Source organism: Pyxicephalus adspersus, chromosome 2 (assembly GCF_032062135.1).
Source record: "Pyxicephalus adspersus chromosome 2, UCB_Pads_2.0, whole genome shotgun sequence".
NCBI lineage: Eukaryota > Metazoa > Chordata > Amphibia > Anura > Pyxicephalidae > Pyxicephalus > Pyxicephalus adspersus.
In genome coordinates, this window is record NC_092859.1 from 86,824,392 (window position 1) to 86,846,102 (window position 21,711).

At 36.7% G+C, this 21,711-nt stretch overlaps 1 protein-coding gene across 1 annotated transcript in view; it reads right to left on the bottom strand.

Annotated features, from left to right (window-relative positions):
- Positions 1-21,711, bottom strand: part of PTPRR (protein tyrosine phosphatase receptor type R) — a gene marked incomplete in the record, with an annotated part of 85,590 nt that overhangs the window by 47,931 nt on the left and 15,948 nt on the right. The window contains 2 exon segments of the mRNA XM_072401367.1: positions 6,515-6,670; positions 11,062-11,175. Coding sequence (XP_072257468.1) covers positions 6,515-6,670; positions 11,062-11,175 — 270 coding nt within the window.

A 21,711-nucleotide genomic window follows, 5' to 3' on the forward strand; every position in this document is an offset into this window, starting at 1 on the left:
GTAACAGCTTCCAGCACTCTCTTAAATATATAAAACAGTGTCCAGCCAACAGAGGCTGAAATGATTTCTGTTGAACAGATGCATGTTTAAAAGTCTATTTAATGCTAAAATAATCTCCCAACACAAGTATTACGGTCTGAACTAACTAAAGCAAACATTGTTAATGTTTTTCTTGGAAATCACCTAGCCCATATAGTAGGTGGGGGCCGATCACCTGTTTGCAAGGAAATAGTTAAAACTAATCTTTCATTTTACTTCTCAGCTCCTCCTCTATACACCCACACACTGGTGAAGTACATGTAACCCTGCCCATCTTCCTACAGGTAGAAATGCTCTTTCAGAATGAAGTAATAAGCACAAAGGTTTGTGGAACTATTTGGACTGTGGTCATTTGTGGTTATTATGTGCTTTACACATATCATATCTTTGGTTTTGATACACACTAGACTCCCAAGTATCTACAATCAAGGAGACAGATACCTAGAACAAAAAAAAAAGCAAAAATATACTTTGCTGAAGAATTCAGCAAATATGTTAGGATTCCTGTCTGTATTTTTAATGTAATAATGAAAATATATGGCTACATACTGCAAAGACCACATGTGATTTTATTATAAAAGGATACTACCATTTAACACGCTGCAGATCACTAATAGGAATAAATATTACAAATATTTTCTGTATACAGCATTACATTGAACTGATTTACAAAAGAACCAGCTATTAGTCACATAGAAACAAATGTTCTCTTTGTAAAATATATACTGTTAGGGAACTTACATTAAAGGGGGTGAAAATCAGATAGGTACCAATGAAATTAAAAAAAAACAGAGAGTGGTTTGACAGAATATTGAGATATTGATATTGCTATTGACATCCTGCTATTCCCATCTGCAGACCTGAGCTACATACTCATTCTGGGTCTTTTATTCAGATTGGATTAAAGACAGAAAATTACAACACCAACCAAGCAAACTGGGTTTTTTAGAACTAGGTAAAAACCAATGCAACTTACATCTCTCCGTTTAAGTGCTTTTTAACACTGAATATCCCGATTCTCCGGTCCATCAGTGTTTGGGTTTAATAAAAATCTTGACACTGGCACTAAATTGTGGTACTTTGCTGTGAAAAATGCTTACCCATTACGTTTTTACTGGTGGTAATGTGAGTTCACATTTCATTAAATTAAATTAGTAAGTTAAAGTAGAGCCCCGTCCAAAACATTTCTTTTTCTTTTTGAATAGATTGGGTAGAAAGGCAGCAATACACACCTAACAGAGGTTTCCAAATCTAAAACTTTAAACATTTTGTCTGGAACGCTACTTTATTACTATTACTGAGTTTAAAAAAAAGATCACATTTATTGCAACTCCAAATTTCTTATAGCAGGTTTGCCGGTGGTTACAGTTCCAGAGTCTAAAATATGGAATTGTTTAGTATACCACTTTATGCAAAAGTCACTGCCAAGTTTCTGTCTTACATGGTAATAACACGTCACGCTATTACACAATAAACTTGAACTTTTTAACTGCTATTAAGAAAAAAATGATCCAATTCTAATTGTGTAACAAACTTTCTGTTTCTTAGGTAAAACCAACACTTGCTAACTTCCTGTTGCATAATGTGCGTTCATACTTGGCAAAGATGATTATTCTGAAACATGTATATTTTACACACCTTATAAACTAGAACAATTTTTCCTTTCTTATACCGGCCAGTTTATTTGGCAATACCTTTGTCATTACTTAAGGAAACAAAAATGCATATATCATAAAGGCTTTCTTTTGGTGATATTGCTCTGTCACTTTAAATCACACCACATAATGGGCCTGATTTATGAAAGCTCTCCAAGGCTGGAGAGAATACACTTTCAGAAGTGAAGCTGGGTGGTCCAGAAAACATGGAATGGATTTAAAAAATCATTTGCTATTTGCTAGCAAACATTTTGAATCCTGGACCAGATCCATTCCAGGTTTGCTGGATCACCCTGCTTCACTTCTGAAAGTGTATTCTCACCAGCCTTGGAGAGCTTTCATAAATTAGGGCCAATGTATTTGGAGTGCCATTACTAATGAATGGTAACCCACTACACCAACGCATGTCTAGTGTGAGAATGCTGTTTTTGATATGAATATGCATGTGTTAACATAACGCACTGGTATGAACGAGACCAAATGGCGACTATGAACGGGATTGTAATTGCTAGTAAAACAGCTGAATCATGTAAAATGCATCTTCAAAGAGTTTTGTATGATTTCAAAAGCATTTCACACTAATGTCAAAAGTTGTAGTGCCTTATCAAATTCTAACATTGTCTAACCAAATTGTCTACCAAAAATGTCTAGCTGTGGTCCCTGAGCAGGGAGGAACAGTACTAGGAGCCAATCAGAAGTAGCACTGGTAAAAGTATTGATAAACAGCGAGCTAACAGGAGGAATAAAAACGTAAATAGGCTGGGATCAGGCACATGTGACTACTGTATTCCCTAATTTTAAAAGAGAAAATACCAAACACGTTTCCTGTAACTTTAAAACAATTTGTAATAAAGTTAGAGTCTTCTAGTGCATTGGAATTGTAACTAGAAGCAAAACATTCAGAATAATACTACTCAGTACATGTTTTTATATGATGGTTGTATCCAATAGCTTTGTCCTTTTTGACTGGTTATATCTGCAAAGATCTGCCACAGATTTAGCACTGCTACAGATTTACTCAATGTGAAAATTCATGTGAGATTTTCACTCAAGAAAAAAGTCAAATGCTGGATTTTTGTCATCTGAGAAGATCGTTTGAGATTATTTTAGATGAAAATCTAGCATTAGTCAATACCATTTATCGTTATGCCATGCTGGATCAATAAACTATGCTCTATACACATTTGCTACAGAGAGGATCATGGGAAATAATCACTAAGAATCTTTTTTAGGCATTACTAGATTTATTGTGTTTAGAGGAAGGTTTTATATTTTCACAGTGCAACTTTTTAGAGTTAGAGGGAGAAATGTATAAGATACACTGCAGTTTTATGGTACATTGTTCTCCTAGTCTATTTCTCTGCTCCTGTTTAGTATTGCCATGCTGTGATACAGATATAATAAATGTCTACTTACGTTTTTAGATTAACTTTTAATGAGGATGTTGTGAACACCCAAGGTTTGTTTAGATGAGCTATGAGCCAAACAAAAGTGTGCTTAAAAGGGGATTAGAACAAAAAAAACAATGGGCCTGATTTATAAAAGCTCTCCAAGGCTGGAGCGAATAGACTTTCATTAGTACACCTGGGTGATCCAGCAAACCTGAATTAGATCTTGTCCAAGATTGAAAACATTTGCTAACAAATAGCAAAATAATTTTAGGAAATTCATTCCAAGTTTGCTGGATCACCCATGTTCAATGATGAATGTGTATCCTCTCCAGCCTTGGAGAGCTTTAATAAATCAGGCCCAATGAATTTAGTGTGCAATGTATCAACAAGAAGGGTTCATATCTCTCACATTCCCCAACATGTAGACTATCTCTTACCAATAGCTGCCCATACCAATTGGTACTCAGTAAAATATAGCAATTTACACAAAGTAATCAGTAACTGTTTACATTGAAAATGTACCATAGGAGGCTATAATGACCTAAAAGAGCTGAAACTGCCCAACACATTCAGGTGATGTACAATATATGATGAGCACCTCCTTCAATGTCCTATTCTTAACAGAAGGGCCCAGGGAGACTGAGGATTTTCCATTAGTACAAACACTTCCTGTAAATCATCACTTCTGGCTTGACCGCATGGCACTTGCTGGGTGTCTATAATACTACCATCTCCTGAACTTATTATAAAGGGGAAATTAGGTTCACATTATCCAATCATATGCAGGAAAAATGATTGAGTAATAAACATGAGTATACCTTTACCATATTTACTAAGCTTCATTACCTTTCAGTTTGGCAAGTGTACATTGTGTACTTCTTTAGAAAAATACCCCACTGACTTGTAAGGGGGGAAAAGCAGCTCACATGCACAAAAAAACCTAGCCTAAAAGACAATGTTCATTTAGACAACTGTATGCCACCTATTCACGAACATGATGACAGATTATGTTTTAAAGCTAGGCATATCAGTAGAGATATATACATTTTTGCAGATAATTATTCTAAATGTGTAATTCTTAGCAGTTCAGACAAACGTACATGCAGATCAGGAGAATCAATAAGTGCTAAGTCAGTGATTGTCTTGATCCGATCATCCCTGTTTATAAATGTCTGTACCAGGCTTATGGTTATAGGACCCAAGTGTGTCAACACAACATTTTACAGTACTATTGCAGGAAATTAATTCAGCACAACCATGGTAACAGAAAGGTCACTATAACCTGTTTTTCAAGTTTTCCCTGGTACACCTTTTTATAGCAACCTGAGAAAACCTTTTTTTTATTTTTTTTTTCATCCCAATTTATCCTACAAAGATAGCCTATTAGAAACTTGGTTACAAATGATAAATTGTGTGCTGTCTCAAAAATAGAAACACTCTGGGGCTTAAGAAAAAAATGATGTAAACAAAGAGAAACCCAGAGGAGAGGAATGAGAAAACATAAGTCTTAGATTTTAGCTATTACAATGATATGTTTAACTATTTCATTTTAGATAACAAATTTCATTTTAAAAAATGATCTATTATAGGAAATGGATATATTACATTACCCCTTAAGATTATTATATAAATAAAGTTGTAACTATTTAGAGATGTCCAGGAATTAAGTTCCTAAATTGTTTAGGTGGGAAACCTATCTTACACATCTACAAACAAAATGCAACAGTTGTGAAGGTGTGAGAGTGAAGAAGAGTTGTTGTAGACTATTTTGACCAATCATAAGTATATATTTATTTTCCCATACTGCAATGGAAATATGAATGAAAGAAGTTAACTTCAACACTATATTATTAAATAATAATTAAATATTTGAATTAATATTAATATTATTAAATAAAGGCTGCTAATGCAAGTTTGCTCAGGTTACCCAAATAAGATATAGTGCATACCTAACCTATGGAAGCTTGTATATTATACATTTAACCAGGCAAGCTTCATTTCAGGCAGGAACAAAGGGAGGAACTAAAACACCATTTTACATCTTGTATTCTACTTCTATAATACCAAGGGGTTGTTTAGGGTCCAGTTTGTTCATGCATAGAAAGGAAACGAGAGTTCTGCCAAGCAGACATGTTACACATGGGGTAAAGAGGTAATTATAATGTGCTATCCCCAGAAGGAATGTCTTTGTTTATCGCTACATCATTATCACTATGGTGTTGCACTAAGCATATCACACTCTCCGGAATTCAAGTTGTAAAAGGAATCTAGATGCGTCTAAAACATTTCTTTCATAAGCATCTGCATATTTAAAGAAATTAAAAATTCTCTATTCAGGTGCACGATTGTGTTTTAGCCAGCACATCCAAACTATGAAAAGGCATATGATTTCCACCATTTTATTATTATGTATTCATTCTACACTGGTTCATTTACACAATGTAACTATATTCAAAGCCATGAAAGAACAGTCATACAGAAACTTTTCGATGTAAAAAAAGATGAATGTCACAAAGGGGTGCTGCAGATTATGAAAAATTTTGCAGGTTTTAGTAAGCAAATTCTGCCTTGACTATATTGAATTGTACTATGAAACACCATGAACACCTCATATAATACTAAAAACAATCACCACGTACCAAGGATAAATTCATACGGTCATGCAAATCAAAAGAATATAATCTTGCAAATGCTGGGCTCTCCCCATTCCTTGGAGCAGTAAAAATTGATAGAGTGCCAGGTTTTACCTATCATACTCCTCAGACTGAATTCTGGGTCTTAAAAAGGGGAAGTTCTCTGACCATGTGCTTGTTATCATTGTGATAACAAGTAAGCTAAGAATTGTACTTTCTGAGTAATACATGCTGATTATTTCATTATCTGGGTCTACGTTTGCCATCATGCCTTTTGTAAGCATTTTTACATGAATGTTTAACGTTTTATACCTGAAGATGCTGATGATAAGAAGACTTTCTGTTGACAGGCTGAGAAGTGACAACACTGAAAGCAAAAGATGGGTTTTTGTACAACTAATAAGCGACTAATGTACAATTATTTATTGTGTTGTTTATTTGTGATCCTTGTCTGTGAACTATAACAATAACCACCACCATCCTATGAGAGATTAATCAGATTAATCAAAGAAGTTCTGTCAACTTTTAGATATACCCTAAGGTTTCACAGAACCCTGTTTGAGAATGGCTACATTAGACCCTTAATGTCTAGTCTGACGCACATTTTTGTGCATGAAAATTGTAGTGGTGGCCATGTCTGAATTTATTTGCTGCCTAAAGACACACAGCCCATAGAAATGTCTGCAAAATCAACATAAAGTATACATCTTAGAGATTTAAATATACTTTTTCTTTTCTGTTGTTATATACTGAATAACCTACTTTAACCTTTGTCAATACTAAATAGTAGGCTTACCTCCGGGGAGACCTCAGTTATTCCAAAATGGGACAATCTTTGGTGCAGGGTATGCAAGTTGAGAGACCGGAGTACTTCTGCAGACGGAAGAGCATCTGGGACACCTATCTTCTTGTTTAATGGAGATATAAAGAGCTCAACGCAGTTCTTCTTTCCCTGAGTAAAAGAAAAAAACAGCTGAACTTCCTATCTTACTTCATACTTCAAAGACAGCTAGAATTAAACTGACTACCTCTGGTTACTGTAAGTGCAGAAGTTACTCTTACAAAACATTTCCCAGGAACTGACTGTTACATTAGAGTGTGTCTATATGTCTGGTCAACATTCACAGGTCTTATAGTGGAACTCCATGCCAGCAGGGTCAGTTTTAGATATATTGGGGATATAAATTGGAAATGACTCAGACTCCATCACCTGCAATAAGGCAGATCTTTTGAAATGATACATTTTATAGGTTAGAGAATGATTCAAAATGCTCTGCTATTTTTGTGTCTTATGACTTTTCTGATTCCCAGGCTGCAGAATGGTGAATTTTGTTAGTAAATGCAAACTAGTGAAAAAAAAAAAAACAAGAAATTTGGGCATTGCCTTTTGGTTATGTTTTTATGGAAATTTAATAGGGGGACCATCCTGTACCCTCATTGGGAATAATGAGTCGTAACTTATGGCTGAACCCAGTCACATGGTCAGAACCCAGTCTGGTCACATTATCAGCTTTCATTATGACAGCTTTGGACCCTTTGAAGATCCTGGCAATGGACAGCCAACATGAAGTGCCAATATCATGGGCAGACACGTCATCCTATTAAGAATGAGCTTTGACCACGTGACTGATGGTTTATGTAAGAAAATTGTGATGCAATGAGGATGTTAAATCCATGGTGGGAGGGGGGATCCCTAGAGACAACTTTATTATATCTTAGGGCCCACACAGGTATGTGCATCATGGTAATGCAGGGTACATGGCATACATTACACATATAAATATGAACATACACACATAACCTAAACATTACACATATGAATGTATTACATACATAAACATACTGTACTGCTGTATATACAGTATATAAACATACAAACATCACTCACTATATATAATCACATCTGAATTATATGCAATTACAAAGCTGCCCTGTGGCATGGAGTGTCTCTGTTCCTGCAAAGTGAAAGAAGGTGGGTGGAGGATGGGCAGAGCCTGGCACTGTGAGAAGAACCTGGACAGAGCCTGGGGCTATGAGAAGAAGGTGGGTGGAGCCCAGTGTTGTGGGAAGAGGGTGGGTGGAGCCTGTGATATGAGAGAAAGGAGGGTTGAGCCTGGTTTTGTGAGAGTGGGGTGGGTGGAGCCAAGTGTTGTGAGAGGAGGGTGGGTAGAGCCTGGTGATATAAGAAAAAGGTAGGTGGAGCCTAGTGTGAGTGGGGTGGGTGGAGCTTGGTGTTGTGAAAGGAGATGGGTGGAGTCTGATGCTGTGATGGGGTTGAGACTTGTGTTGTGGGAAGAGGATGCATGGAGCCTGTGAGAGGAGGGTGAGACAAATGTGAACAGAGCCTGGTGCTGTAAAAGGGGGGTGGGTGGAGCCTGGTCATATGAGAGAGACATGGGTGGAGCCTGGTGTTGTAGGAGGGTATTGGTGGAGCCTGATGCTGTGATGGGGTGGAGCCTGGTGTTGTTAGAAGAAGGTGGGTGGAGCCTGGTCCTGTGAAAGGGAGGGTGGTGCTCTTTAGGTGCTGGGAAGGATAGGACAGCTGAGTGAAGGCTCCTGAGGGCCTGATTTATTAAAAGCTCTCCAAGCCACTTTCATCAGTAAAGCTATATGATCCAGAAAACCTGGAATGGATTTCCCAAAAGTTATTTGCTATTTGTTAGCAAATGTTTTCAGTCCTGAACCAGGATAAATTAGGCCCATAGACATGAAGGTTATTCCTTCATTCACCAGCCAGAAAAGACCCTAAATGTACCACACTTTGCACTAACAATCATGCAATTGTAATAATATAAACTTAATTTCAAAGCCAAATATATTGATCCCCTTGTATTTTATTAAAACTGGAATTAGAGATTTATGGAGAATTTTAGCTGGAAATCCTGGCTGCTAAGGGGATCTTTCCCTATCAAAGGTCTGAGTAACAGGTGGCAAGCGGAGCAGTATGTGTAAGGCACACATGTCAGATGGACTTTCATTTAAAAAAAATCCATATATGCACCCCACTTTAGACAGTAACCCTGTAAATCAGACCCATCCACTCTTGCCGTTTTTCTGTGTGTTTTCTGTGTTCTGGTGTACACTGAAGGTGTCACACACAGTTAACACTACTTCTGGAAGGAGGAAGTTGCTGCAAGAAAGCAACCCCCATTAAAGTGTACCTAAGCTCAGAATTTTCACTTTACATAAAGGGGTAGACAACCCTTTTATGAAAGGTGAAAAATTCTGTTTGTTTGCTTTTTTAAGTGCAACACTTAAAAAAAAAAAAAAAAAAAAACAAGGAAAAAAAAGGGTGCAGCACTGCCCCCCTAATTCTTGAGGTGATCGAGAAAGAATGGGAAAGAATATTTTAAAGGTAATCCAGCAAGGCACTTGGAAAACATTGAAAATGTTTTTGTGCTGAGAATGAGTTATTGAACTTTTTTTGTAAAAGAAAATTCTAATTGATCCAATTAATGTTTTAAAAATTGTAACAAAGCTTACCTAAATGATTAGTCATGTGAAAGACCTTCTGATAGAGCTAGAATTCCTAACAACTAAAACATGCATGTTATCTGCTCGAAAGTTAACACTATAAAATGTGACATCTTGTGAATGCCCTATGACTCTCTGATGTATGAATCCTCATGTCTACAGAACAATGCCAAATCCTGAATATTCCCATTATAGGGCAGAGCTATGACTGGGAGTACCAATATTACAACTCAGCAATGCTTGTTTGTAATAGAGAATTTATTAGACCATTAGGCTAGTTCAGACTAGTGTTTTCTGTTCTTGGGTGCCAAGAGGGTGCCAACAGGTGCCCGTGAGTGGTAACAGGAGGCAACCTCTGGGCTTGTTGGAAGTTTGCTAATGCTTGTAAAAGCTTTTGGACTCAACATACTGTTAGTGTTTGGAGTGGGTAATCACAAAAAAACAAAAAGGCAAATAGACAAACCTATTTGTTTCAATGTTAACCGATTAAGGGGTGACTTATTGCAGATAACTGCAGTAGTAGATCTTGTAGTCTGAACCTAAACAATATACAAACTAAGACAATAATAATTTTATCTATGATGGTTCAGCGGCTAGCAGTCTGACTATGTTAATGACATATGACTATGGTAGGGACATTAGATTGTGAGCTCTTGTGAATGTCAATTAGTGACAAGTCTATGGACTTTGTAAAGCTCTGCTGAAGATATAGGAGCTATGACAATGCACATTTACAAAAAAAAAACAAAAAACTCTTCAATGGGAAACAAGAATATCAAATACATGCCCCCACCCTTTATTTACCCAGATGAATGAGAGAGATAGGGTGGAGACTTGAAAGTTGTGGAAGGTGCAATCCACTGTGCACAGTGTTGAAACCTCCACATGGCCAGCAGGGTTTTTATTGAATCTCAGTATCTCTAAGGAACCTATTACTAGTGAATGTTACGTCAGAAACAGACCTTAAAGTGCTGAATGTCACTGTTACTGATGAATCTCCCTACCCTGTCACTGTTGTACCATTTATTGGTGAATGCACCTATAACTGTTGCTTTAGTTACCCATTAATCTCTCTGCCACTGTCACTTTACACCTGCTATCGGAAAATCTTCCTGTTACTGGTGAATCTGCCTGCTACTATTCCTAAAGGACCTGTTACTGGTGAACTATCCATTAACTGGAATATCTGATTATTAGTGAAATATCTTTCTGCCTGTTACTTAGTGCACACGGTAGGTAATGCAGACATTTACATGAGATGAATAAGAGCTCCACTAGACATGGATGAACAAAGCATGATTTTTTATTATAACTAATATAGATGAGAATATATCCTAGCAGCCTAGGCCTGGTAAAGATTGGCTGGTAATAGATGGATGAAACCAATGCAAAGGAAACAACTGGGTAAATCAGCCTTTCTCAAACTTTTAAGGAACCACTGAAATATTTTTTGGCGTTTAGAGAATCCCTACCTAGAATACATACAGTGTAAATTTAGTTTGCAATACATCAGTGGCTAAATTGTAATACATTGCACTGGTGATCAATATAGGCAAGAGATTAAATTGGAATGCATCAGTGTAATTACTAAATTGTAATATCAATATTAGGCAATATGTCAATATAGGCAATTTAGGAACCCCTACCAACTTTAGTTTTGCAATTAAATGCAAAATAGGTGACAGTCACTATTTGACAAAAGTATAATAATGAGTAAAGACATTTTATTATTAGTTATAGGAAGAAAAAATGAAAAGCCACAAAGAAGATGAGGAATTACAATTGGTTGAAAAAGTAGGATGTGCATTTTGTAAAACACATTTATTCTGTATAGAAAGCTAACAACACTACAGCAGTCAATCCACTTACATTGAGCCGATTGATGTGTACTTGTTGTGGCATCAAGCCTAAAGCTGCAGCAACTCCCTGACGGAACTTCCGGAGCAATGTTGTGTTCAGCTTGTTTACATCCATTTTCAACATCTGAAAAACAAAACAAATCCCATGATGAAACATTCTGTTCTTTAGACACAACAATTCTGTATGTGATCTGTGTTTCCATTTCCTACCCTAAGAGATATAAATTTTATGTCTATTTACTTATTTTATGCAGGATCAGTCACCATTGTAGCCATGTGCAATCTTTTCCTCCCATCAGTCCTTACAAACCTATTGCCAGCAGGCAGTGTTCCCTTTTACTGATTTATCCTTTAAATGCTAGCTGTCATGCAGAATTGATGGCTTTAGCTTTTTTAGTTTGGAAAATATCTGAGTTTTGACATCACTATAAAATGCCTTTTCAGGAGATCAGCAATGGCGTTCTCTCCATGTTCTTCCTTGTATGTTTCCTATTATACTTGTAGGGATTGATATACTTAGCGTGGATAAACTTAAACTTGAGGGTGAATGAGCTGCTTAGGTAAAAAAAAGTTCCTAACATGTCTGCTATCCTAATGTGCCTCTAACATGTTATTTGGTTTCACTAACATGCCATAAAATGCGGCATTTACTATATGAGTTTTTCTTATATACCCAAAAACTTCTGCTTGATATAATATGAATGAGGATTTATTTATCCTGGTATACAGTCAACAGTTACCCAGAACAGGCAATCATTTTCTTCCATTGGTGTAAAAGCAATTAAGCTCTGAAAAAAAATAACTGTATGGTAAAAGTACATGTGAAATGACCAGTATTCTTTTAACAAAACATGACCTTAGTTTGATAACATATAAAAAATGTGTGATGTACCAGTGCTATTGTATTTTGCAGCTCTGTAGTATATTCCAAGCACCTGCAATGAATACAGTAAAAGTACAATAACAGAAACATATTCTCATTAAGTAGATAAGGGGGTAGGGCTTCAACTTCTGTCACAATTTATCTGCAGCGTCCCTGCTGGCAAAATTTCCCAATTATCATAATCACAGGAAAGAAAGTAATAGCAAATCCCATCGTTGGCCATCTGTTACTGGATTCTACATAAAAAAATTCACTGAGCACTGTAAATTAGTGGTATTACCCACTTGTGGTTTCCTCTGACTATTTGTCACTTTACCAAGGTAGAGAGTAAAGTGAAATCACCCCAATAAGGACACAGACAACAATAACGTCTAATCTAACCCTTTCCCACTAAATTGAGAAACTAAGAATTTTAGCTAGACCTCCATATAAATGTGGAATACGATTGCTTATGTCAGATTGAGGTTGCATCAGGTAGGATTCATGTAAAATTAATACAAGCAAAATGACTTATAAAACACTCTATTAGAAGCTCTGCAAGATAGCGAAAGAAAAGCTTAAAATGCTAGCTATCCAGAAAATATGGTGTATATGGCATAAACATTAAAGCCATTTCTGGGTCTAATCTTTTCTTTCTCTCACATTTACCTGCACATCATTGCATCGGCATCTTATACAAATGTACATATATTGATTCTGAAAGACAACATCTTACCTGTTAGGTGGTCTCAAACTTTATATTCCATGTAACATTAACCCAGAGAAACCAATAAATCAGTGTGCAGTAGCCTTGTTGTACTCATAGCTTGCTTCTTGCTCTTCTGAGGTCTCTAATTCAACGCTCTGTACACCTGCCTCTTAAAGGATGATGACATTGTCTATAAATTGTCTACCTAATTAGTCTTACAGTTTCCAGAGAGCTCTTAGCATCTTCACTTCTCTTTCATTCTAAAGACAGAGGGAGCTGATAATTGTTACACTATATTGCCCACTGGAACCACAATAGAAGATATATATTTGCTGAATGAAAGTTATTCTGTAAAATTATAATTCTGTATTAGTATCATTTTTTATTACTATGCCAGACCCAAAACAGGTAGAAAAGGTTATACTAAAAACGACCGTACTAAAAAGTCTCATTCCAACCAATGTTTGGTTCAGTGTTCTAGTTAAAGTGTATGTAAGACCAAAATATATATATTTTTTGTATAGCCTTTGTATTGATATATGTGTTCCTAATGGGTAGATGCATGCTCTGTATTTGTCCTAGTAACAAATGTCCCCAAAATTGAAAGTGATGGTAATCCAGCATTTTACAGCTGTTACTAAAACAAGAGGTAAGAGGAGATCTTACAATGAAGATTTGCAGACACAGCTGCCTAGAAGGGAATTCCTAGTTTGTTGCCTTTCTGAAAGATACCTAAAACATTGGAGTGTGTGAAGTTAGGTAAACACGGGTCCAGTATTAACATTTCCATGCTTTGGTAACTTACTACAGTTTATTCTTTATTTGTGCTTTTCATGTGTAAGTAGAAAACATAAATAGCAGCATGGCAGGTGAGATGCGAGCTGTTTCCAGTGAGATGGCAGGTCCCATGTTAACACAAGCTGCATCCCCAGGGTGAATAGACAAATTCTTTATTACAGGTTGCTTCCTTTGCCTAGAATTGATTTCACACTTCCCTTGTTGTGGTGAAGTGTGTATGTAAAGTACATTTGTTTTATATAATAAAAAATAGGATTACTTCTATTCTTTTTATACTATATACAATTACCTAATACAAAAAAATGTGTAGCGCATGCACAATGAGTGTAGCACATAACAAATGTTATACATGGGGTAACGGAGTCTATTGTGCACAATGATGGCTGGTTGGTTTTTGTATCACATGTGTTGTTTGTGATCTTATTTTTATATTAGAATTAAAATGTAAATCCTGTAAAACCATATCTTGGGGTTTTGGATGAAGAGGAGAAATTCCAAAGTAAGAGGTATCAATAATGTCTGCCTGTACCCTTCACATCAAACAGGAAATCTACAGCCATTCTGATTATTCCTGTTTATAGAGAGTTCTTCTTATAGCAACAGAGGCATTGAATAAAGTCTGCAAAGCTTACTATTTTCTATTTTTTGGTGCCCCAAAGGCCGGTGTCAACAGGTTTTGGCTTGTGTTGGCATTGGTTTACCATCAGTTTTAGACGTTTTTTTACCAGGTTGATTTGGCCCTCAGTAGTCTTCTGACCTACATTTCACCTGTCTCAAGTGGGTTTTCTACTACCCCCAGGCTCAAAAGGAAACGCAAAACCCATTTGATTTGAACAAGAGCCTGTCAACACAGGTCCTAAGGGAAACATATGACTCACTTGTTATTTGCTCACTTACTACTTCACCATGTATCCCTTTGGTTTGATTTGTGTAAGAACATATTTTAGATTTAGACATATGTATGTATCTGCTGTAGACTTTACTGTTTACTTGAGATATTATAAGCTTTGTGGCCTTAATGTTTATAACTAGGTTAATTAAATAAACATAATGTATTGTGTATATGTGTGTAATATATTTTGCTGTGTTATTACTGTATAAACATATTCATTGGCAGGGGGATCATGACATTTACAGACTAACCAAGAATGTCAGTTTAGAGCACACACCGATGCACTGACATAAATAATGTCTTGGCCAATGCTTTAGTTTAGTCTTTCTTTGCAGCCACAAGCAAAAAAACCCTAATACCCTTTTATTGTGGTCTCTTGGAAAAAACAGAATGCATTTTTATCTGGTTAAAGATAAACTGTTCTACAAGGCAATGTGGCTGAACCATGTGGATTTGTAATCCTCTATAGTATTAGGCACAGATCTGTCTAACAAAAACCATTTCATTTATTATTTAGCTATGTAGCTAGCATAATTGTGTATCCAAAAAATCAATCAGGTACCCTAATTTAAGCAAGAAAAGTGTTCTTTTATGGTATTTTGTATGCTTGCTATTTAAATACAATGCAAAGGAGACATTCTTGATGACTGCAGACTGTAAATGTAATATCTTACTGAACAAAAATGGCCACAGACCCAATCCTAATTAACAATTATAAAATCAAGATTGTACCCACCATGTTACAATGCCACATGGTGTTCTTCACAGAATACAGTAAAATAATAATTAAAACACACCTACACTGAGTTTAGAAATACCATCAAATTTTAATGTTTTCAACTTAAAGTGTTTAATTAAAACCTAGTAGGAAGTGAAACCCTTACATGATTGTTTCCTGCAGTATTAGTGGAAAAACAATGGAATAGAAGGATTTAAGCAACACTTTATTAAATGTATGGGGATCTATAGTAACCGCATTTCAAAGAAAAACAGTGAAAGCACAATCTCTAAACTTTCTTGATGTAATTAATGCTTTAGAAGCAAACAATCTGTGTGTGTAATAGGCCTAATCTTTTAAAGCTCTCCAAGACTGGAGAAGATAGATTATCATAGGAAACCCTGGGTGATCCAGCAAACCCTGGAGTGGAACAAATAGCAACTATTTGCTATTACTTGGCAAATGTTTCCAATCCTGGACCAGATCCATTCCAGGTTTGCTGGATCACTCAGGTTCTCCTATGATAGTCTTCTCAATATTGGAGAATTTTAATAAATCAGGCCAAATGTATATATCTCAGTTAATTCTCCTGTCACTAAAAAGTATCAAGAAAGATCATTTCCAGTAGAAGAAATCCAACATGTGTATAGGGCTCAACTATGGATGCAGAAACTAAATGAATGGATTAGGGATATAACCCTACATGTGCATGCAATATGCACCTTCGTGCAGTTTATATTTACAGGTTGCAGTCCAAAGTAATGAAAAGCCTTTACCTGATCAATTTATTTGCACTGTATACTAAATACCATGAATTATCCTTAACATTTTATTTGTATTGTTTTTTGTTATATTTATTAAAGCAAAAAAGCAATGTTTAAAATGCCATAATCATTAAGTAGGCTGCTTGTTTCCATGAACGGAATGCTGTACATTATCACAATGCATTGCTCTGCTTTATTTAATAGCATATTAAAGATTTTTAATTGTACCACTGCTTTAAAATTTAGAATCAGGAAACTTTCAGATTCCTTGCTCACAATGTCAGATGTTTTCTGGAAGGCATATGAGTGACGGTGCTTGAAGAATGCACTGAACCATGAATATCAATATGTCCTGCATCAACAAATATAACCTCTAGTGTTCAATCCAAATGCTTCAAGAATACACCACAGGGGATACATTGTAGGAAGGAATGGAGGAAAGAGAACCTTGAGGAAGGAAGGAAATATCTGAAATAGCTAGTCTAGATGCAAGGCCACAAAGTGAATGATTCCCTTGGTAAAGTATGGCCTCCTGTCACAGTGCAATGTTAATTTCAACACAAACACTTCAGTATATGACACAAACTTCGGACTTTATTCTGACATACAATTCCATGTTCTGTATACTTAAATAAAACTGCCAGAATGGTGTACAGCAAAGATACCTCCGTTTCATTGTCATGTGGTAAACAACACACCTCCTCACCATCTGTTTCTGGGGATTTATTTCATAAGTTATTAGAACAAATCACATGATTGCATATGCACATTGTAAATGATTAATAGTCGTTACATTTCAAGCTGAGCAAAATGAACGCCGCAAATAAGGTTTTTGTAAAGCAAACCAAATACCATATTAATATGAAAATCAGTAGCTGTTTCTTAGTTATTTGCATGTCACAGAAGCAGAAAATGTTTGATGTGTTTCTAAATGCTGGATATTTTTATTTAAAAGACACAACACTCTAGATCAGGGGTGCCAAACTATAGACCGGGGGCCAAATCTGGCCCACAATGTTTTTTTTTGGCCCCCCAAAGGAATCCTAAATATGAATTGCAGCTGGCCCACCTCTGCTTTGAAATAGTGCCGCTACTACAATTCCCGGCATCACTCACGTCTATGGAGCAGCGGCCTCTATGCCTATGCGTGGCCCCGCATTGGACTGTTTTATAGACGCAGGGAATTGTATTAGCAGTGCTATTTCAGTTTCAAGTTTGGCCCGCGACTTTGTCTAAGTTTTTAATTTTGGCCCCATGTGTATTTGAGTTTGACACCCCATGCTCTAGAACGTTAATAAAAGACTTCTCTGAATTTCTTAAAAGTTCCTTTTGTTAAAAGGACTTTTTGCTAGATGGGAGAATATGCAAGGCCTTAGATGTTGGCAGAGAGGCTAAAGAGTTAAGAGCTTATAGATACAGTGGGCTATATTACCATTAGGCCCATAATCTGATGCCCTTTAGGTATTAGCCGTATATGTTTCCTATCATTATTAGATATTGAGTCATCTCAGATGGTTGTATGGTTTTAAAGTTCATCCACCAGTAGCGTTAAATTGAATCTATAGTTACAAAGTAAAAAATTGCAAGCATTTTTTTTTATTGCAGAAGGGACAAGTGATGTCCCTTTTGCAATAAACCATACTTACCTGTCTGTTTGCAAACTGTTCAGTAGATGCTTTATGTGAATGAACACCAGCGGGCATGCTTATGAGTTACGCCATTCTGTGTGGCCATCAAGATGCCCAAAAAGCCAGACTGGGTGAAGATGGCGGTGCGCATAGTAAACTGAAAAGAGGTGGGTATTAAAAATTTGTGATCAGACAGGTAACTTTTTTTACATGAAGGAAAAAAATTACTTGGCTCTTCACAATTTTTTATTTAATCTACATGTAACATGTAAAGCTCAGTGTATGATGCTCGCATAGCTGACTGCCAGAAATGAATGAATTCCTGTCCCGTAGAAATGAAGAAGGTGGCCTGGTCCAATAAATCATGTATTTTTTATGAACATGTGGATGCCCATGTGCATGTGTGTCACTTACCTGAGGAAGGGATGCCGCAGGATACACTATAGAAATAAGGCAGGTGTGCGGAGGCAGTGTGACTTAAAGGATCTACTTGACAGGTGGCGCTGTTTTCATGGCACAAGAGGACCTTACACATTGTAAGGTAGCTGGTAGTGCTTTGTCTGAGCTGTGTATATTCATATAAATAAGCTTGTCCTCTCCCCCCACTATATAACAAAATGGTGATCAAAATCACGAAAAATGGTTTTCAGTGACAATCATCGGATGTCTGTATGAGGCTTTTTTTCAAGCATGTAGACCCCATAACAACATAAAAACCCAATTAGGAAGTTTCCCCTCACTTGTGTGTACTCACATGTGTAGTGACTGGGGCAGGAAGTAGGAAGGCTGCTGAAAGGAACACAGTGCAATCAAACTTTTTAAACATTCCTCACTTTTATTTTAACTAAAATCATTTTTAAAATATTTCGGCTGGATCCCTAATTTAGGGCTGAATAAAATAAAATTACCATTTGTGTGTGAACCAATATTAGAATTGACTTTTATTTTGATTTCCTCTATCTCACATTACTCTTAATTATGTTTTATCTATTGCATCAGGATCAACAGATAATGCCTAGCAAATTACATTTGGAAATCTTTTACAGAAGGAAACACTATCAGATAAATTACAATGTGGTAGATTCACTCCACAGCGGAAATTTAATTTAGTTTTCATGTGTTTCAGATGGTCAAAGCTATTGTTTATGCAAATATAGGAGAAGCTGCCCTTCTTTTCACTGCTAATAGGTATAAATGTCATGAAAGTGACTGTTTTCCCAACCGTGTACTGCTGTACCTTACTGTAAGTCATAATCATAAAATTATTTATTAGCAAGGGCACATGGTCAATGTGTTTTGTAAATCACATTATACTTATGTATTTTTTGTCTCATCCGTATGCTATTCTGAAACTGATCTGTATATATATATACATACATATATATATGTGTGTGTGTATTTTTAAGTAAAGCAAATAGATAAAAGTGTCACACAGCAGTCGCACACCCTCCATCTTTGTTGAAAACACATACACGTAACCTTAAGTATTTCTTGCTTGAAATTTCTTCATTTGTCCCTACACTTGCAAAGTATGGGTTTTCCCAGAGTTTTTATTTATGAATGGAGATGGTTGGCAATAATTGGTGTAATTTTCTCATGGATCAGCATAGCGCCATATCACACAATTTACATGAGTGGCATATACCCTACCTGCACAGTTACAAATGCCACCACTGACTTTTTGTTACATTTGTTACTTCTACACTATTCTCCATGGATGAAAAACTAACAAAAAATAGAAAACAAAATGCATCACAGAGTTTGTATTTACAGCAATGACTTAACATCACATCTCTTGTTAAAAAGCTACAAAATGTTATATAACACAGATAAGTCTAAAGTTGGTTGGTTGTCTGCTCCCAGGTAGTGTAATGGTGCCACCTAGTGCCATCTATAGGAATTCCTATTGAATGTTCAACTGACCAAATTACCAATAATAAAATCTCTTGCAGCTGTCATGGAAAACAGGAAAATGTTAGCCAATTGGATGTTTAGGGGTTTAAAAAGATGGCAGCAATAAAAGAATCTTTAAACGATACCTGGATGGCATTTGCACTGTGTATCATAAACCGCGGACATGTTTTCATAGAATACTATCTTATCTATCTCATCCAATTTTTGGTACTGCTGATTTCCTCAGACTGCTTTAAGCTACTCCTAGTTTTAATACGCTGGTTTCAGTGCTAAATAAAAAATCACTGCTATAGACTGGATTCTTGATAAAGGTGATAGTAAGTGATAATGGTGCTGTTCATGTTGGCTCAGCCACAAGTAATCTATGCTAGGGGCAGATGTGACAGGTCATAAATATAGGAGCACAAATTTATATTCCTTCTTATTCAGTTCTGAGATTTGAACAACTGTTACACATATTGTAGCTCTGTATGACAAAGGAGCAGACATGACATTTGGCAAGTAACATTTACAGGTTCTTCTCCACCTTTTTGTTAGGAAAGTAAAAGGAGAAGAAGCAGACTGATGAGCTCATGTCCCTGTCATTCTCTTCCCTCTATGCTATTCTGCTCCTATAATCTGCTATGAAACAGGCTGATGCCAAGTCACTTTCACATACCTAAACTGCTTGCATAAAATAATTTACATACCCAATTATCAGATGAGGTTAGTTTACTAAAGAAATTATACTGGTTATTTAGCAAAGTTAATATTTACTATGCAAAGAGAAAAGGTGTTTTTTTAGTTAACCAATCCCATGGTATATATGCAAATATGCTTGATAGTATTGCATGGGGCAGATAATATATCCGTAGCTGTCTGCCCTAGATCATTCATTTATGCACGTCTTAGTTGCTAAAAATTCTCTTCTTCTAATGGTTATCATGGGAGTTTCATATTTAGACTTCAGTGAAAGACCTCTACAGGAAAAAGTGCATTATATGTGACCCCACTTAAATCAATTGATTAGCTCATTGACTAATGCAGGAAACATTAACATGCTGGGCTGTATTATTTATAACTGGTAAGAAATGACTGTCAAACCTTTTAAAAGCATAGAGATGGCAATACTTATAAAGCATTAGCATTGATTTGGCTTTCATCAATAAGAGTTGATGAGATGCATAATCATTTTATAAACGCATGCAGGTCGGCATTAGGTTGCCTCTTTGTCATTCAGGAACAGAAATAAAGCCTACAGATTATCACACTGTGTGAGCTTGTAAATACAAATTTTAGTTGTGAATGGTTTTTAGTAAGCTAAACCTTTTTTTGTTTTGGGTATTTTACTATTTGTTACTAAACTGACTTAACAGAGCATAAAATACAACTACTGTCCCTTAAATGCTGTTCCTTGTTTCATTGTGTCACACTTACCTTTTCCTTGCCAAACCGCAGACGCCTCTCTCCTGCGCATGTGGGCAGTTCTGACCCTGGGCGTGCCTGCTCTCCCAAGTTTTATCGGTTTCACCCATGCTGCCGGCCAATCAGGAAAAGGGCTCTCAATCATCCCTGGCTATTTAGCTATCTCAGACCCAGCATTGTGTTTCCACTAGCCTCTTAGCTCTGCTGAGCAGTTCCTTTACACCTGTTGTTTATTTCAGTGCTTTTCCCTGTCCAGCTCCTGTGTTAACCCTTTGTTGCCCAGTCTGTTGTTTCTCAGCCAGTTCCCTTGTGCTGTTCCAGTGTTCCTCAGTGTTCTTCAGTGTCTGCGGTTATCCAAGTGTCATCTGTGCCTCCTGTCGCTTCCAGTGCCTCCTGTGTTCCCTGTGTCTGCGGTGGCCCCTGTATCATCGCTCTCTGTTTTCTGGATCCCTGGTATTTGACCCCTGGCTTGTGACCTGACCCCTCTTGCTTGCAGCCTGCCTCGAACCTGGCTATCCTTGACGATTCTTCATCCTAGTGATTTGGTATCGTGTATCATCCTGCCCACCCTAGTGTGCCAAAGGACCGCAACAGCGACCTGGTTGCTGCTTAGACTCTGTGCCTTGGCCTTTCTCAGGGCTCACACCACTTCTGTGCAAGCCATAGCACTCTCTTGTGGCCCTGTCTGTCCAAAGGTGACACATTGGTGGTAAGCACATGACATGAGCATACGCTACTGATAGACCAGAGTGGCTTGCCACCTTCTTTATTTTTTGAATAATGTGTGCATTACAAGACTTTAGCAGGTAAAGCAACATTATACTATGTGTTATATAAAATGAGATTATATAAATCGAACAAAGTAACATGTACAGTACTATAAGAGACATACAGTTAGGTCCATAAATATTTGAACAGAGACAACCTTTTTCTTATTTTGGTTCTGTACATTATCACAATTAATTTTAAAT